Below are 17,668 nucleotides of genomic sequence, written 5' to 3'. Positions count from 1 at the left end.
AGACATCTTAAAATTCCCAAACTACTCTGACATTGAGTTAATTTTTTAAATGCTTGTGTGTTTCAGCCCGAACAAGAAATGGGATTGCAGAAATCAAACGTCAGAGAAGGCTTGCATCTCAAGCAGCTCCTGTCAGTTCAGAGCCTTTACCGTATCTTTTAGGACAATTTACCAATTCTCCTTTGACAGCTACACAAGTTATTAGGCCAACTGGCCAAATTTCAGCTCCTTTGAGGTCAGATTTTGTAGTGGTCAACCATTCACAGTCACAAGACACTATGACCAGTAAGTTTACATTTTGTGCTTTTAAATTTTGTTTTAATCAAATTGTGTGAATGAGATGATGTGATAATATCTTTATATTCATGGTATAAAATATGGCAAAAAGTAGATAAGAGGCTGCTGCTGCTAAGTCGCTTCAGTTGTGTCCGATTCTGTGCGACCCCATAGATTGCAGCCTACCTGGCTCCCCTGTCCCTGGGATTCTCCAGGCAAGGACACTGGAGTGGATTGCCATTTCCTTCTCCAGTGCATGAAAGTGAAAAGTGAAAGTGAAGTCGCTCAGTCGTATCCTCGACCCCATGGACTGCAGCCTACCAGGCTCCTCTGTCCATGGGATTTTCCAGGCAAGAGTACTGGAGTGGGGTGCCATGGCCTTCTCCAAGATAAGAGGCTAGAAGTGGGTAAATTTAGATAATATGTGCGCGCTCACTTGTTCAATTTGCCATTAAGCATATTATTAAATCTGTGAGACGTGTTAATCTGGGATTCTTTTATCTGTTCTAACTGATGTCCAACCTTGAAGTCTCTTCTAGTTCTCACTTATCTGCATTAATTGGAAAAAAAAACCCTCTTATTTGCTTTTAAAAGGAATGCACATTATATGTGAACACTTTGTTCATAGTAGTCTGTCCTGCTGAAATGAGGAATGTTTTTCTGGTTAACCTCCATCTCTACATGTTGAAAATCCTACGTATTCCTGGCTGAATCTTAGAGCTAAGAATAAACTTAGAGGTCATCTAGTACTTCTTGTTTGTTATATACTTGATAGTATTAAAAGCACATGATATTTAGGAGCAAAAGGCTAGTTAGTAACAGAACTGGGATTAGAATTGAGGTGTCACCCCTCTCGGTTCTTAGACCAGTCTTTTTTTCTCTTTGTGCATGTAAAATGTATTGACAACCATTACATTCTCCCTTATTTCCATCTTTGCTCCAATCTCTTTAACACCTCTGGGTAAAAACACTTAGCAGTATATTTAGTTTATACTTCTTACAGTTCGTTTGTTCTGCCATGGTATTTTTTGTTGAAACTATTCTGTATACTCTACTTTGTATTTTACTGTAAAACCTTAAGTCATGGGAGCTATATTTTATATATCTTAATATCTTCTATTGGAGAAGGTAATGACAACCCACTCCAGGATTCTTGCCTGGAGAATTCCATGGACAGAGGAGCCGGGTGGGCTACAGTCCATGGGTTGCAAAGAGTGGGACACAGCTGAGCAACTAACACACACAATATCTTCTGTAGTGCCTTGCACATAGTAGGCACTCAATATATACTAACTGAATTTAAAATAATCACTATGTAGTGCTATTTTTATTCAGTTAATTCAAGTTTTAAAAAACTATTCTGTTTCCTTGACTTACTGTTTTGTTCTCTTGAAATACAGCTGGAGAGGCTTTAAATAATAATACTGGTGCTCAGGAAAGGAAAAATCATGCCAGTTTAATGTCTCCTGGTAGACGCAAAAGGTAAATGCTTTCTAAAAAGACATGTTTCCAGTAACCATTACAAAAAAATTGCACAAGGATACTTACATTATGAATAAAGTAACAAAATTGCATTAAGTACTTGAGACTCTACTATTATAGCTGTTTCAAAGCACTTCTTTTTTTTACTTTATAATCTCCCTGAAATCAGATTGTTTCAGAAATCAATGATCTGGGAATGTGTTTCATTAGAAGTGTTTTTTCTGTAGTAGTATAGAAAAACATTAAAATTAATGTTAACTCAGATTTTTGGAAATAATCATTTTTTATCAGCATATTTTAGGGTCTACAAACATATATTTAAACTCCTAAACTGATAATTATAAATCTTCTCAGACATTCTCTGAGAAGTACTCTTTCTGTCCTATTTAGCCCATGTGTCTTTTTTTGAAGAATATTTCAGAAAAGAGAGATAATAGTTTAAAATGTTTTTGCTTTTTCTCAATTGCCATGCCCTGGGTATTTTTGTTGGAATGTTTACTATTGGTTGTCTCTCGTTCAAGGCTGACCTCAGCCTCTTTGGCAAGATTTCACACTTAACCACATGAAATTATAAAAGTACTGTAACAATATCTAACATTTATAAGAACTTTGACCTTTTTATAAAGTCTTTACATATACTTTATGTTTATTGAATTCTTGCATTAACCCTGTAAAGCTTTAGTTTTATCCCATTATAAAGTAGGTCAGAGGGTACCTGGTAGAGACCATATAGTTAATAAATAATAAAGCTAGATCTCAGATTCATTTCTCAATTCAAGACTATTAATGCTTTTCAACTCTACTGCCCTTTGTTCCTACCACAAATAGAGAAAATATCTTTTCCACCATGACTAAGATTTGTCTATATATGTAATGATCATTGGATTATTCATACTAGTTAAAAGATAAGCTTTTAAAATGTGTTTCAGTGAATCTCAACGGAAGTCTGGGCCTCATTCAACAATACGAAATTTGCAGGATCCAAATGCATTTGTAGTAGAAAAAGTAAGTGACCTTCCCAAACTTTGCAACTTAAGATATTCCTGAGTTTATAACTATTCGTATGTATACGATTTATATAAATATATAGTGTGTGTCTGTGTAAAATGTACTATTTCTGTAAAACTACAGTAGAGGGAATTCCCTAGCAGCCCAGTGTTTAGGACTCCACACTGCCACTTCAAGGATCCAATCCCTGGTCAGGAAGCAGATCCAGCAAGCCATATGATGTGACACAAAAAAAACTGTCGTAGAATTGCTTTGGGATAGACTGTAAGTACAAAACTGTGGACTGTGGTCCACTAGAGGTGGGGGGAAATGGCAAACCTCTCAATATTACTGACACAAGAACCACATGAACAGTAAAAAAAGGCAAAAAGACATGATACCAGAAGTCGAACTTCCCAGGTCAGAAGGTGTCCAGTATCCTACTAGGGAAGAATGGAGGGCAATTACTAATAGCTCCAGAAAGAATGAAGAGGCTGGGCCAAAGCACAAATAGCACTCGGTTATGGATGTGCCTGGTGGCGAATGTAAAGTCCAATGCTGTAAAAAACAATATTGCATAGGAACCTGGAATGTCACGTCCATAAATCAAGGAAAATTGGATGTGGTCAAGTGGGAAATGACAAAAGCGAGCATCAACATCTTAGGAATCAGTGAACTAAAATTAGAATGGGAATGGGGGAATTTAATTCAAATGACCATTTTATCTATAACTGTGGGCAAGAATCCCTTGCAGAAATGGATTAGCCCTCATAGTCAACAAAAAAGTCCAAAGTGCAGTGCTTGGGTGCACTTTCGAAAATAACAGAATGATCTTGGTTCGTTTCCAAGGCAAACCATTCAGTATCACAGTTATCCAAGTCTATACCCCAACCACTGATCCTAAAGAAGCTGCAGTTGACTGGTTCTATGAAGACTTAGAAGACCTAGAACTAACACCAAAAAAAGATGTCATTTTCATCATAGTGGATTGGAGTGAAAAAGTAGGAAGTTAAGAGATACCTAGAGTAACAGCAAGTTTGGCCTCGAAGTACAAAATGAAGCAGGGCAAAGGATAACAGTTTTGTCAAGAGAATACACTGGTCATAGCAAACATACTCTCCCAAGAGCACAAGAAAAAACTCTACACCTGGACATCACCAGATGGTCAATACCGAAATCAGATAAATAATATTCATTGCAGCCAGAAATGAGAAGCTCTATACAGTCAGCAAAAACAAGACCAGGAGTTGGCTGTGGCTGAGATCATTAGCTCCTTGTAGCAAAATTCAGGCTTAAATTGAAGAAAGTGGGGAAAACCACTAGGCCATTCAGGTGTGACCTAAATCAAATTCCTTATGAATATACAGTGGAGGTGACAAATACTTTAAGGGATTAGATCCGGGAGACAGACTGCCTGAAGTACTACAGACAGAGGTTCATAACATTATGCAGAAGATAATGACCAGAACCATCCCAAAGAAAAAGAAATGCAAGAAGGCAGAGTGGTTGTTGAGGAGGCTTTACAAATAACTGAGAAAAAAAGAGAAGTGAAAGACAATGAAGAAAGGGAAAGATACAGCCAAGTGCATGCAGAATTCCAGAGAATAGCAAGGAGAGAGAAGAAAGCCTTCAGTGTACAAGGCAAAAGAAATAGAGGAAAACAATAGAATGGGAAAGACTAGAAATCTGTTCAAGAAAATTGGAGACATCACGGGAACATTTCATGCAAGGATGGGCATGATAAAGGAAAAATATGGTAAGGACCTAACAGAAGCAGTAGAGATTAAGCACGGCTGGCAGGAATACACAGAAGAGCTATATAGGAAAAGTCTTAATGACTCAAATAACCAAAATGGTGTGGTCACTCACCTAGAGCCAGACATCCTAGGATGTGAAGTTAAGTGGGCCTTAGGAAGCGTTACTAAGAGCATGGCTAGTGGAGGTGATGGAATTCCAGCTGAGCTATTTCAAATCCTAAAAGATGATGCTGTTAAAGTGTTGCACACATGTCAGCAAACTTGGAAAAGTCAACAATGGCTATAGGACTAGAAAAGGTCAGTTTTCATTCCAATCCCAAAGAAAGGCAATGCCCAAGAATGTTCAGACTACCATACAGTTGCGCTTATTTCACATGCTAGCAAGGTTATGCTTAAAATCCTTCACACTAGACTTGAGCAGTATGTGAACTGAGAACTTGCTGATGAAAAAGCTGGATTTAGAAAAGGCAGCAGAACCAGAGATCAAATTGCCACCATTTGTTGGATCATAGAGAAAGCAAGAGAATTCCAAAAAAAGCATCTACTGCTGTTTCATTGACTATGTGAAAGCCTTTGACTGTAAGGGTCACAAAGAAACTGGGAAATTCTTAAGAAAAAAGAATACCAGACCATTTTACCTGCTTCCTGAGAAATCTGTATGCAGGTCAAGAAGCAACAGTTATAACTGGACATGGAACAGTGGACTGGTTCAAAATTGGGACTGGAGTACAATAAGGCTGTATATTGTCACCCTGCTTATTTAACTTGTGTGCAGAGTACATCATGTGAAATGCCAGACTGGGTGAAGCATAAGCTGGAATCAAGATTGCTGGGAGAAATATCAACAGCCACAGATATGCAGATGGTACCACTTTTAATGGCAGGCGATGAAGAGAAACTGAAGTGCCTCTTGATGAAGGTGAAAGAGGAGAGTGAAAAAGATGGCTTAAAACTCAACATTCAGAAACTAAGATCATGGCATACAGCCCATGACTTCATGACAAAAGGAAGGTGGAATAGTGGAAACAGTGACAGGTTTTATTTTCTTGGGCTCCAAAATCACTGTAGATGGTGACTGCAGCCATGAAATTAAAAGACATTTGCTCCTTGGAAGCAAAACTGTGACACACTTACACAGCATGTTAAAAAACAGACACAGGTCTGCATACTCAAAGCTGTGGTTTTTCCAGTCGTCCTGTACAAATGAATGTGAGTGTTGGACCATATAGAAGGCTGAGCACCAAAGAACTGGTGCTTTCGAATTGTGGTGCTGAAGACTCTTAAGAGTCCCGTGGACTGCAGGGAGATCAAACTAGTCAATCCTAAAGGAAATCAACCCTGAATATTTATTGAAAGAACTAATGCTGAAGCTGAAACTCTGATACTTTGGCCATCTGATGTGAAGAGGCAACTCATTAGAAAAGACCCTGATGCTGGGAAAGATGGAAAGCAAAAAGAGAAGAGGCAGTAGAGGATGAGATGATTAGGTGGCATCACCAAGTTGATGGACATGAATATGAGCAAACTCCAGGAGATAGTGAAGGCTCAGGAAGCCTGGCATGCTGGCAGTCCTTGGTGGCGCAAAGAATAGTACACAACTTAAGGGACTGAAGAACATCATTAAGACTGTAGGGATATTTACCAGTAAGAAACAGTCCAGTCAGAATAGCTAACCCGTGCAAATGCACCAAGTAAGAAACAGAAGTATGTTGAAGAAACTGTAAATACACTGTTATTGCTGGATTATGCAATATAATAGGACATTTTTCCAGAATAGAGTCAGCTTATTTAAAACCTTGTATGAAAAGCTAAAGAGTTTGGAACTATGCAGTTCCAAAGTGAAAAAGAAGTTGGTGAAGGATCTGTGAAAATATTTGTAAGTGGTTAACATAGTAATCTGGTATTAATATGGAAGGCACCACCATAACTTTTGAGTTTCTACCTAGATTCATTAAAACTATCCAGCTTCCATTGATTCTTTTTAGACAAATAACATAATACTCCATCTTGTGCTTTTACTAATACTGATTTCTTTTTCAGCAAATGGTTATTGAAAATGCACGAGAAAAGATACTAAGCAACAAGTCTCTTCAAGAAAAGCTTGCAGAAAACATTAATAAATTTTTGACTAGGTAAAATATTTGTGTCTAAAATACCTAATTGTTTTTGCATAGTTGAGAACTACAATAAAAGTTTTCCTTTGCGTATTACAGTGACAACAGTATTGCTCAAGTACCTAAGCAGACAGATAGCAACCCTAGTGAACCAGAGACTTCAATTGATGAACTCCTGGGACTTCAGGTATGGTTAAGGGTGTATGTGTGTGTGCAGTAGGTATACTCATTGTTAAAACTGATAGTATTCTGGTTTCATTTCAAAGCCATGGCTAACCATATGTATAAGATGCTTTAAAATAATAATTAAAATACAGATTTCCTTCATTATCCAAATGTAATCTGTTCCTGAAAATGTGTTAGTGAATCTTCAGTATCAAAATTGCAATAGTTTTTCCTGTTTTATTAAAAAATAGTTGGTATACATCACTGTATAAGTTTAGGCATGCAATACAATGATTTGATTTAAATATGTTAAAATTGCTTTATTGAGATGGTAGAATAAGACATTCTTAACCCATCTAGTTGGAGAAGACGATGGCACCCCACTCCAGTACTCTTGCCTGGAAAATCCCATGGACAGAAGAGCCTGGTAGGCTGTAGTCTGTGGGGTCGCGAAGAGTCTGACACAACTGAGCGCCTTCACTTTCACTTTTCACTTTCATGCATTGGAGAAGGAAATGGCAACCCACTCCAGTGTTCTTGCCTGGAGAATCCCAGGGACGAGGCATCCTGGTGGGCTGCCGTCTATGGGGTCGCACAGAGTCGGACACGACTGAAGCGACTTAGCAGCAGCAGCAGCAGCAGCAGTGGATGTGTTTTTGTTCAGTAAGCAGTACTGAACAATGTATATAAAATAAATTACATTTCTTCTGCACGTGCACAAACTATATAAAAAGTAAAGAAACAATGAAATGATATGTTAAATTTATGTGAAGAATCCAAGTAATATTTAACAAAATAAAGTGAGCATGACACTTTAAAAAGAAGTTACTAACTAAATGAATACTTGTCTGTGAGATTTACTGCTGAGAGTATATAAATAGGGGCTATAATCACTTGCAGTCCAGTGACAGTGAAGATGAAAGAGGATGAGCTGGTAAAGGAAGAATTGAACAATACATATTTTAAGATTTGCAAATATCTTTTTGAAAAGCAGCTGAGATTGTGGTTGTTGCATATGCTTTTACTTAGACTCTGAGATAATGTAGTCATTTTGTTGCTGTACCACCAAATGAATTCATAATAATGAATTCATGATAGCAGTTTATTTTTAGATGATGAATTCTGAGTAAAACCACTCAGTTTTTTTTTTTTTTTTTAATCACTTCCTTCAGAATACTTAAAAAAAAAAAAACTTTTTATACATTTTCCTATAATTCAGTAAATTTTAACAAAATATGAACAAGCTTTTTGAAAGCAACCTGGCTTCCCTGATAGCTCAGTTGGTAAAAGAATTCTCCTGCAGTGCAAGAGACCCCAGTTCAATTCCTGGGTCGGGAAGATCCGCTGGAGAAGGGATAGGCTACCCACTCCAGTGTTCTTGGGCTTCCTTGTGACTCCACTGGTAAAGAATCCACCTGTAATGCTGGAGACCCTGGTTTGATCCATGGATTGGGAAGATTCCCTGGAGAAGGGAAGGGTTACCCACTGCAGGATTGTGGCCTGGAGAATTCCATGGACAGTCCATGGAGTCACAAAGTCAGACACAACTGAGCAACTTTCACTTTTTAAATTATTTAGTAGTCTTCCACTATCTTAAAGTTTAACATATCCCCTATTCTAAATTTTTATAATCTTCAACTCCTTGCTTATATTTTCTCCACAAATACATCAGGTGCTTACTGTAATGAAGACACTCTGTTAGATACTGTGAGAGGTTAAAAGAAAATGAAGACACAGCCCTCTGTTCATGGTATTCATAATATTGTATACTGGGGAAAAGTTTAAAATTCAGATTTCAATAACTGAAAGAACAGCAATGGAGTAATACATGCATCAGCTTCACTAAGAGAACAGAGCCACTTGTACAAATAGGTAAATTTTAAAAATATTTTTATACTTCTTTGTAACCTTGGGATAGGCAAGATATCTTGGGTTATACAAATCACTGACTGTGATTTTTTTTTAAGACTTCCTTAAATTCAAAATATGTGCTTGTTAAAAGCAACATTAAAGGGGCTTCCGTGGTGGCTCAGTGGTAAAGGATCCACCAGCCAATACAAGAGACACTGGTTTGATAACTGATCTGGGAAGATCCCATATACCCGTGTACCACAACTACTGGGCCTGTGCTCTACAGCCCAGAAGCTACAACTGCTGAGCCCACGAGTCACAAATACTGAAGCCTAGAGACCATGCGTCACCACAAGAGAAGTCTGTGTACCACAACTAAAGAGTAACCCTCACTTGCTGCAACTAGAGAAAAGCCCATGCAGCAACAGCACAGCACAGCCAAAAATAAAAGATAAATACAAATTGTTTTAAGTTTTAGAAATTATTTTTTTAAAAGCATCATTAAAGTTAAAAGGCAGACTGACAAGTTTGGAACATGTATTTCAGGATTCTTTCAATTATTATTTTTAAAGTTTGAATGTAATGAGAAATTTACTAGAAAATTGCTTTTCCTCAGCAATAACTTTTGAAGAGGTTATGTACCACTTCATAGTTTGATTAACATTGGATTGTTGATTCTTGACATTATTTACATTATGATAGATTTTTCAAGTTCATAGATAAAGAAGTATTTGTTCAAGCTCCTGGCTTTCTTCTAAATCACATTTCATCAAGAATTATTGATGGTCTCTGCACATCTTCATTGTCAAAGGTTAACTGGTTCTTTAGTTTCTCTTTTCATTTTATGGCCATTTTTATTTTAAAAATGCAAGCTTTTAATCATTTCATGAGAGTTCCACCTTATCTCTTGCTCCACATGAATTTCCTCTCCCTTGGGATCCAAATGTATGCTTCACCAAAATTGAAGAATTTAAACAGAATTTAAAGGTAGCTTTTGGCATGCTGCTTTTAAGGATGAGCACATAAGAAAGGATTGTCCAACATTTAGAGGAAGTATTTAAAATATGGATACAGGCACTTCCCTGGCAGTAAGGAGTTAAGACTCCTTGCTTCCACTTCAGGGGGCACAGGTTCCACCCCCAATGAAGGAACTAAGATCCCACATGCTTCGTGGCACAGCCAAAAAAAGTAAAAAAAATTTTTAAATAAAATGACACAAAAACAAGCAGATAAAAAGAATGAGATAGATTTATATTGGAGGATCTAGAAAGCAGTGTACAACAAACTAATATGAAGAAAGCTGATTAAAGAACATTATTAAACCAAACTCATAGAAAAAGAGATATGAAGTTGGAATACTGGACAAAGGTGGTCAAAAGGTACAACTTTTCAGTTATAAGTGCAGGGGATGCAGTGTGTAACACAGTGACTACAGTTAACACTGCTGTAACAGCTTGAGGTTAGGGGTGCTGACCCCACATGCAATCAAAAGCCCACTTCAAACCTTATAGTCAGCCCTTCCTGTATCAGTTCCACAAGTGCAAATTCAGCCAAAGTTGGATTTTGTAGGGCTATGTGTTGGTTGCTTAGTCGTGTCAGACTCTTTGCAACCCCATAGACTGCAGCCTCACCAGGCCCCTCTGTCCATGGGATTCTCCAGGCAAGAACACTGGAGTGGGTTACCATTTTCTTCTCCAAAAGGAACTATAGAAAGAAAGAAAGTGAAGTCACTCAGTCATGTCCAACTCTTTGCGACTCCATGGACTGTAGCCTACCAAGCTCCCCCATCCATGGAATTTTCCAGGCAAGAGTACTGGAGTGGGTTGCCATTTCCTTCTCCTTGTAGGGCTATAGTACATATTTATTGAAAAAATTCTGCATATAAGTGGACCTGCACAGTTCAAACCTATGTTGTTCAACAGTCAACAGTATTTGAAAGTTAAGAGGGTATATCCTAAGAGTTCTCACAAGGAAAAAAAAACTTTTTTTTTTTTTCTTTTTAAAAAATATATATGAGATGATGAATATTAAGTAAGCTTCTTTTGGTAATCATTTCACAGTATATGTACATCAAGTTACATGGTATAACTTAAACTTACACAGTGCTGTATCTCAAGTATGAACATTGCAGCTTGATATTACTTTGTATTCATAAATATTCTTAGATTTATTTTATTGTAATGTTTGGGAATATATTCACCAAAGTGATTAAATAGTAGAATTAGGGAACATTCACTTTCTATTTGCTAGTCTTCTTGTTTTAATTTGAGTGAATAGTGTTATAATCAGAAGAAAATTTTCTTGGAAGGGAATAGATGTCCTGTAATTACTTCCTTGGTATTAAACCATATCAATTCAATTGGAGTCACTTTTATTTGTTTTTGTTTTTGCAGAGTGAGATCCATATGTCTGAAGAAGCTATACAGGATATATTGGAGCAGACAGAATCAGATCCAGCCTTTCAGGCACTCTTTGATCTATTTGACTATGGTAGGTAGACCATTTCTTTCAAGATAGTTCAGAAAAAATGTTTCTCCAGTTTCTTTGGAGAAGTAGCTTAAATGGTGAAATAACATTTCCCAGAGCATCTGGAGAAAGTTCGTGTTTTTTCATATGAAAGAGTTTTTTTCTTTCTCTTTAATTTTGTCTGCACTGGGTCTTCATTGTGGTGCGTGGGGCTCTCTAGTTGTGGCGTGTGAGCTTAGCTGCTCTGAGGCATATGGAATCTTAGTTCCCCAACCAGGGATAGAACCCACATGCCCTGCATTGGAAGGCTAATTCTTAACCACTGGACCACCAGGAAAGTCTTGTTTCTCTTAAAGAGTAGCTGTAAAAATAGAGAGCAGTCTTGTGGGTGAGAGGGATAGTTGTGAGCAGTATTTCCAGTCATCAAAAATGTGTTGTGAAAAAAAAAAAAATGTGGTCTACTACTATGCACATATTATACTAAACACAGTTGGATAACACAAAAGAAATAAAAATATTTGGCCACTGCCTTCCATCTTATGGCCTAGTGCAGTAGTGCTAAAAGTGTAGTCTCCTAACCAGCAGATCAGAATTATCTGAGAACATGTTCAAAATGCAAATTCTTGGACCTGTATATTATGATATACAGTAAAGTATAAGAACTACTGGTCTAGAGGAAAAATCATACTTGTCAATGATATATAAGGCAACATGTTAAAAACCATAATCAAAGGACTATAATTAAAACCAAACTTTAATATTTGCTGACCACTGTCAAGATGTATTAATTGATGCTTATTTTTATTTTGGTCATTTAACCAATTGTTTCCCTATTCCTGTTTTAACAGGTAAAACAAAGAATAATAAAAATATATCACAAGGCATTTGCAGTCAGCATATGGAAACCAATCCCAGTGTAGTCTTAGCAGGTGAAACTAATCTAGCAGTTAAAGGTACTTTTGAAACAGAAGAATCTGGTAAGAATTCGATGTGTTAATATCAGTCTAAATCCTAATATCAATCCGAAAATCTCTAGGACAGAAAATGTTGTTTAATTTGAAAATTGTTTGAATTATTCCCACACTTTTAGTACTTTGATTAAATGATGAATTTTTATTATTCATTCCTTCATGATACAATAGACTTGACATGCACAATTTGGTATGACTAGTATTGACCAATTCAACCAAAGTCTATAACTTCAAACATAATTTTTTGAGGCACATGTTCAGAATAAATCCCATATATAAGGTTGATTTGTGGTATTAATATCCAGCCTAGTAAGCAAATACAGCTGAGTGCTCAGTATCTATACCTCTTATTTAGAGGAGGTTGTATACTCTGCTGATGGTCCTGAATTAATAGATTTTTGAGGTTTTAGGTCATATTCCTGTATGTTTACTAAGTCACTTCTTATGTTTCTGCCTCTCATGGAATACCAGTATGGCACATAATTGTCCTACAGTAACTGAGGTCAGGCAGTGAATATGTCTGTCTCAGATCTTTTAAAATTTTGCCAAGTTTTTCAAAATTTCATTTATGTGATGCATGCTAAGTCACTTTTCAGTTATGTCCGACTTTTTGTGACCCATGGACTATAACCCACCAAACTCTTCTGTTCATGGGTTTTTCCAGGCAAGAATACTGGAGTGGGGTGCAAGAATACTAGATCCCCTTCTCCAGGGGATCTTCCTGACCCAGGGATCAAACCCATGTCTCTTAAATCTCCTGCATTGGCAAGCAGGTTTTTACCGCTAGTACCACCTGGGAATCCTGTAACACTTGCAGAAATGTTGTACAATAAAAATATACTTCGCCCATTGAATTATCAGCAAGGAAACACCCACATAACAATCTCTCAGGTCAAAAAATAGAATACCGCCAGCACCACAAAAACATCTGTTCGTATCCCTTCCCAACCACTATTCCTTTCATAACCATTATCCTGGCTTCTCTCATGTTATCCTGGCATCTCACACTTGCTAAACTTTATGCCTGTTTGGTACCACTCTGTCTGTTTTTGTCTACACCAAGGTATGCCAACATAATCTTTTCTGTTCATCTGTTCTTAAATGCCATTACTCCTTCCAACTTCGTCAAAAAACTTCATGACTTCCAAGTTTCACAATATGTCTTCCAAAACCTAGTTTTAGAATATGTCAGACTACATTCCTACTGAGAGTCCTTTGCCTGTACCCAAGCCCAATCCTCCATTTCTTCTGAGGTTGAATTGTAGTAGGATGTCTTTCTCATATATATTATGTGTGGAAGATTGTACCCTGCCCTGCACAAAATGAAACTTGAAATCCTATTTTCTAAGAAAGTCTCTTCCCACTTGATTGAAACTGACTGTTGTTGCTGTTGCTAAGTCGCTTCAGTCGTGTCCAACTCTGTGCGACCCCATAGACGGCAGCCCACCAGGCTCCTGTCCCTGGGATTCTCCAGGCAAGAACACTGGAGTGGGTTGCCATTTCCTTCTCCAAATCATGAAAGTAAAAGGTGAAAGTGAAGTCGCTCAGTCATGTCCGACTCTTAGTGACCCCATGGACTGCAGCCCACCAGGCTCCTCCATCCATGGGATTTTCCAGGCAAGAGTACTGGAGTGGGGTGCCATGGCCTTCTCCATTGAAACTGACTACCTGGATGTAATTTTTACTGATTTCCCCACAATAAGGATTTTCACGTGCTCCATACCCATTATTATGTTACCAGTGTCACATTAACAGAATTTGATAATGATTGCTATACATTTTTCTAGATTTTTCCCATTATATATTTCATATTGTTAATATTTTCTAAACTGTGAATGATCTATGACAGTATATAAGTATTTTCTCATATGCCCTTTTTTCTAACTATTGCACTTCTTTTATTTGTCAAGGTCTCCTCATGACATACTTCTTTATAACTTTCTCACATTCCATAGGCTCGAAAAGGTGCCTTTTGTTCTATACTGTTACAGTTATTAGCATGTTTTATTATGACTTTCTGTTCTGTATCTGCCTCCCTTTCTAAATCACCAAAGGCAAATTGGGTCATTCATCTTTATATCCCAGTACTGATCATATGATTGCTATTCAGTGTGTAATCTTAAACAGTACACAATAACATCAAATGTTAGTTATGCAAAATGTACTTGGCCCCATTTCACCTTCTTAATGAATATATCAAATAGTATGGTAGAAGTTGAAAAGTCAGCAGTTTTGAAAAAACTGTGTGTGTAGCCAGTTTTTATATGTTGGTACATATTAAATGTTCTTAAAAGTATATTTTTTTTTCTTCATGTGTCATCTGTTTTCTAAAAAGCTTGAAAAACAATTTGACACTTGTATAAATAGGCATCAGTGATAAGAGAAGTATCTGTAAATCTTTTGGTACTCAAAAAAATGAGAGAATTTATCATATTTCCATTTGCTGGTATGTCAAAGATTAGTTATCTCCTTGGAAAATATGTTTAACACTAAAGATGACTACCTCAGGCTGTTATATACACTCAACATATGTTTCTGCCATCCTGATATTTTACAGATGATCCATCTGGTCAACCCTCATTTTGTACTTCCTATCAAAATGAAGACACATCAAATATTTTGAAGAATGGCAGCAACCATGATGAGCTTAGACAGGAAGCCCAGGAACATTTTTCCCACATAGACTCTAGCATCCAGAAAAAGGCGTTTAAAACAGTTGTATCTACTGAACAGAAGTGTAACCTTGATATTACCTTTGAGTCTGTGCCCAGTTTGAGTGACTTTAATGAAAGAGTAAACTCTGATGCTGAATGTAATCAGCATTGTGCTGAATTATACACCAGTCAGATGTCCACTGAGACTGAAATGGCTCTGGAAGTTGAAAAGAATTCTTTATCTCCCAATGTACAGAATGAATCTCAGTTACAGCCCGATCAGTCTCCTATACCAATAAGTTCAGTTGTTTCCCTTGGTGGTGAAACTAACAGTGAGAACTTAATTCTTTCTGGAAAAACTTCTCAGCTTTTACCCCCAAATATTCCATTAGCTGGAAAGGCATCTAAAAAAGGTCAATTTTGTGAAAGTTCTGATGATACAAGAAGACTTAAAGCTGATTTCCATAATTCCAAGTCACCAGATTCTAGAGAAATTCATCAGAATAAAATTGAAATTAATAATGTGTTACCAGTTACATCACAGCATCTTAGAGATTGCCAAGATAATTCTTCGCTTCAGATATTACCTGCGTCTATTGAAAATTCGGGTTTAACTGTATCTGAACAAAAAGGAGAAATTCACCTTGAAGATTCTGTATCTTCAATTAAACAACCGTCTAATGATTCATCATCTGTTGAGTTAAATCATACAATACATGAAACTCAGTCCTCCAAGTCTGAGAAAGCTGCTTTGGATTCACAAGAGCCTTCATCTTCTGTAAAAGAAGATGGAGATAGTATTTTTCTCTCTTTAGGTGAAAATAACTGTGAAGAAGTTACACTGATGCCTTCAGAAAGTAATCCTATAGAAGATAGACATTCTCTTCCTTCAGAATCTGTGTGTTCTTCAATGAGGGAGTCTCATCCTGAGTCCCAGAATACTAATAATAAACCTGCTAACGACAAATCTACAGAGATAGATGCATCAAATATAGTCTCTCTCAAAATTATCATCAGTGATGATCCATTTGTTTCCTCAGATACTGAACTTAACAGTGCAGTTTCTAGTATCAGTGGAGAAAACTTGCCAACTATAATTTTGTCTTCTCCTGCTAAATCACCTGCCAGAAATGCAGAATTAGTTAAATGCCTGTCTTCCGAAGAAACCACAGGTGCTATCTCATCTGCTGAAGGAACTGGGGATTCAGCCTCAATGGAACAGAGCCTTTTAGCACTCAAACCTGAGGACTCTAAAGTAAACAACATGCAGAATGAAGACAGCATTGCTCTTTCAACCAATGTTACGCCATGTGTTTCCAAGGATGGAGGATACATACAGTTAATGCCAGCTACGAGCACAACTTTTGGCAATTCAAGTAATATTTTGATAGCTACTTGTGTAACTGATCCAACAGCCTTAGGAACAACTGTCAGTCAGTCAAATGTTGTGGTGTTGCCTGGAAATTCTGCACCTATGACTGCTCAACCTCCACTATCTCAATTACAGACACCCCCAAGGTCAAATAGTGTATTTGCTGTCAATCAAGCTGTGTCACCCAACTTTTCACAAGGTAACTAAGAACATCATAGTGAAGTTCATTTCTCTGGAACGGGATCTACTTTAGTTTGTGTGTGTAATGATTGACTAGAAGGTAATAAATCATGGATGATGGTATAAGATTCAGAAATTTGTGATTATGCCTTCTGTACTTTAGAGAATTCAGTCATACTTCTTTTTTAATCTACTGCTCAGCTATGAAATTCAGTGGTTTAGTGTTTCACTTCTTTTTCTTTCCACACTTCTCAATCCGTGTCTAAGCTATAAGAAAAAGAGCAGTGGGGAGACTAATTCATCAAAAAGCTGTATACCTACTAAAACCCAATGTTGTGGGAGATTTTTCTTAAATAGCTGTTTAGAGTCTTGGTTTTCCAGCAATTTATTACCTATTTGGACAAACTTCCAAGACAAAAACTTGAATTTCTCCCTCTGTAATACTCTGTAATTTCTCACTACTTTCCACCTTTGAAAATTGATCCCTGTCTTTTGAATTCTTTGTTTATAGGAGGACTTGTGGCATTTATTACATGCCATTTTATATGTAGTTCCTGATTGAATGCCTGTCATGATGGTCATTCTTGATTGTATGTTCCTTATAGTTGGAGTTTGTGGCACATTCATCTATACTTCTTATTTATTGATTCCCAAGCTCTTTTCCCCTCTTTTTTTTTTCTTTTTACATTTAGGCATACAGTTAAAGCAGATTAAATATTAGCAGTTAAGTATCAAGCCTGATGGATCTAAAGTTAAAGAAAGGGTCAGAATTAGTAGGCCGTGTGGGTCTTCAGCCGAAGCTTGGAGAAATAAGTAGTATTTGGAGTAAAAGGAAGGGAATCTTAAGCAGCACAAGGATAGGTGGATATTTGAGAGACTGAAAAGTGTTCATGAAGGTGAGGAGATCAAACTTACAGGAACAGTTAATGAATTTATTAGGAAAAGATTCATTTATAGGACAGGGTTAAATGAATTATAATAGCCGTAGACTATATGGTTGATGTTTCCTTGTGAACATTGTACTTTCCCCCACAGTTTTGACTTGTTGCTCACTTATCTGGACCTTTTTGGACAAATACCACTGAGATAATAGTTTGGGTTTGTGAGTAAATCTTAGATTTATCAGTCTTCAGTTAGGACATAATTTTATGGTAAAAGATTCAGACCTGAAACCTGTACTACCAACTTTTCAATCATTTTCACTGTTTTTTCTAGAGGGGAATCAAGGTTACAACTGTAATATGATCTCCTGGCTATAGAGTCTTATGCTTACTCATGACGTTTAGCTTCACTAAATGCCATAGAATACTTTACTTCATATTGACTTTTTCTCAATTTGTTAGTCTTGCTGTTGTCCCTAAATTAATTTTTTTAAGGAGAGTAGATTTATATA

At 37.0% G+C, this 17,668-nt stretch overlaps 1 protein-coding gene across 3 annotated transcripts in view; it reads left to right on the top strand.

Annotated features, from left to right (window-relative positions):
- The window catches only part of NPAT (nuclear protein, coactivator of histone transcription), a 53,507-nt gene that overhangs the window by 26,248 nt on the left and 9,591 nt on the right, over nucleotides 1-17,668 (top strand). For all 3 annotated transcript variants that reach the window (XM_086339056.1, XM_086339058.1, XM_086339055.1), the window contains 8 exons: nucleotides 67-285; nucleotides 1,677-1,758; nucleotides 2,688-2,763; nucleotides 6,543-6,634; nucleotides 6,716-6,803; nucleotides 11,026-11,122; nucleotides 11,947-12,075; nucleotides 14,627-16,294. In XM_086339056.1, coding sequence (XP_086195182.1) covers nucleotides 67-285; nucleotides 1,677-1,758; nucleotides 2,688-2,763; nucleotides 6,543-6,634; nucleotides 6,716-6,803; nucleotides 11,026-11,122; nucleotides 11,947-12,075; nucleotides 14,627-16,294 — 2,451 coding nt within the window. The remainder of the gene's footprint in view (nucleotides 1-66; nucleotides 286-1,676; nucleotides 1,759-2,687; nucleotides 2,764-6,542; nucleotides 6,635-6,715; nucleotides 6,804-11,025; nucleotides 11,123-11,946; nucleotides 12,076-14,626; nucleotides 16,295-17,668) is intronic.

Source organism: Bos grunniens, chromosome 15 (assembly GCF_055505025.1).
Source record: "Bos grunniens cultivar Pamir isolate PY7600 chromosome 15, Bosgru_T2T1.0, whole genome shotgun sequence".
Lineage (NCBI taxonomy): Eukaryota > Metazoa > Chordata > Mammalia > Artiodactyla > Bovidae > Bos > Bos grunniens.
The sequence above is the reverse complement of the archived record's forward strand: the minus strand, read 5'-3'. Positions and strand labels throughout refer to the sequence as shown.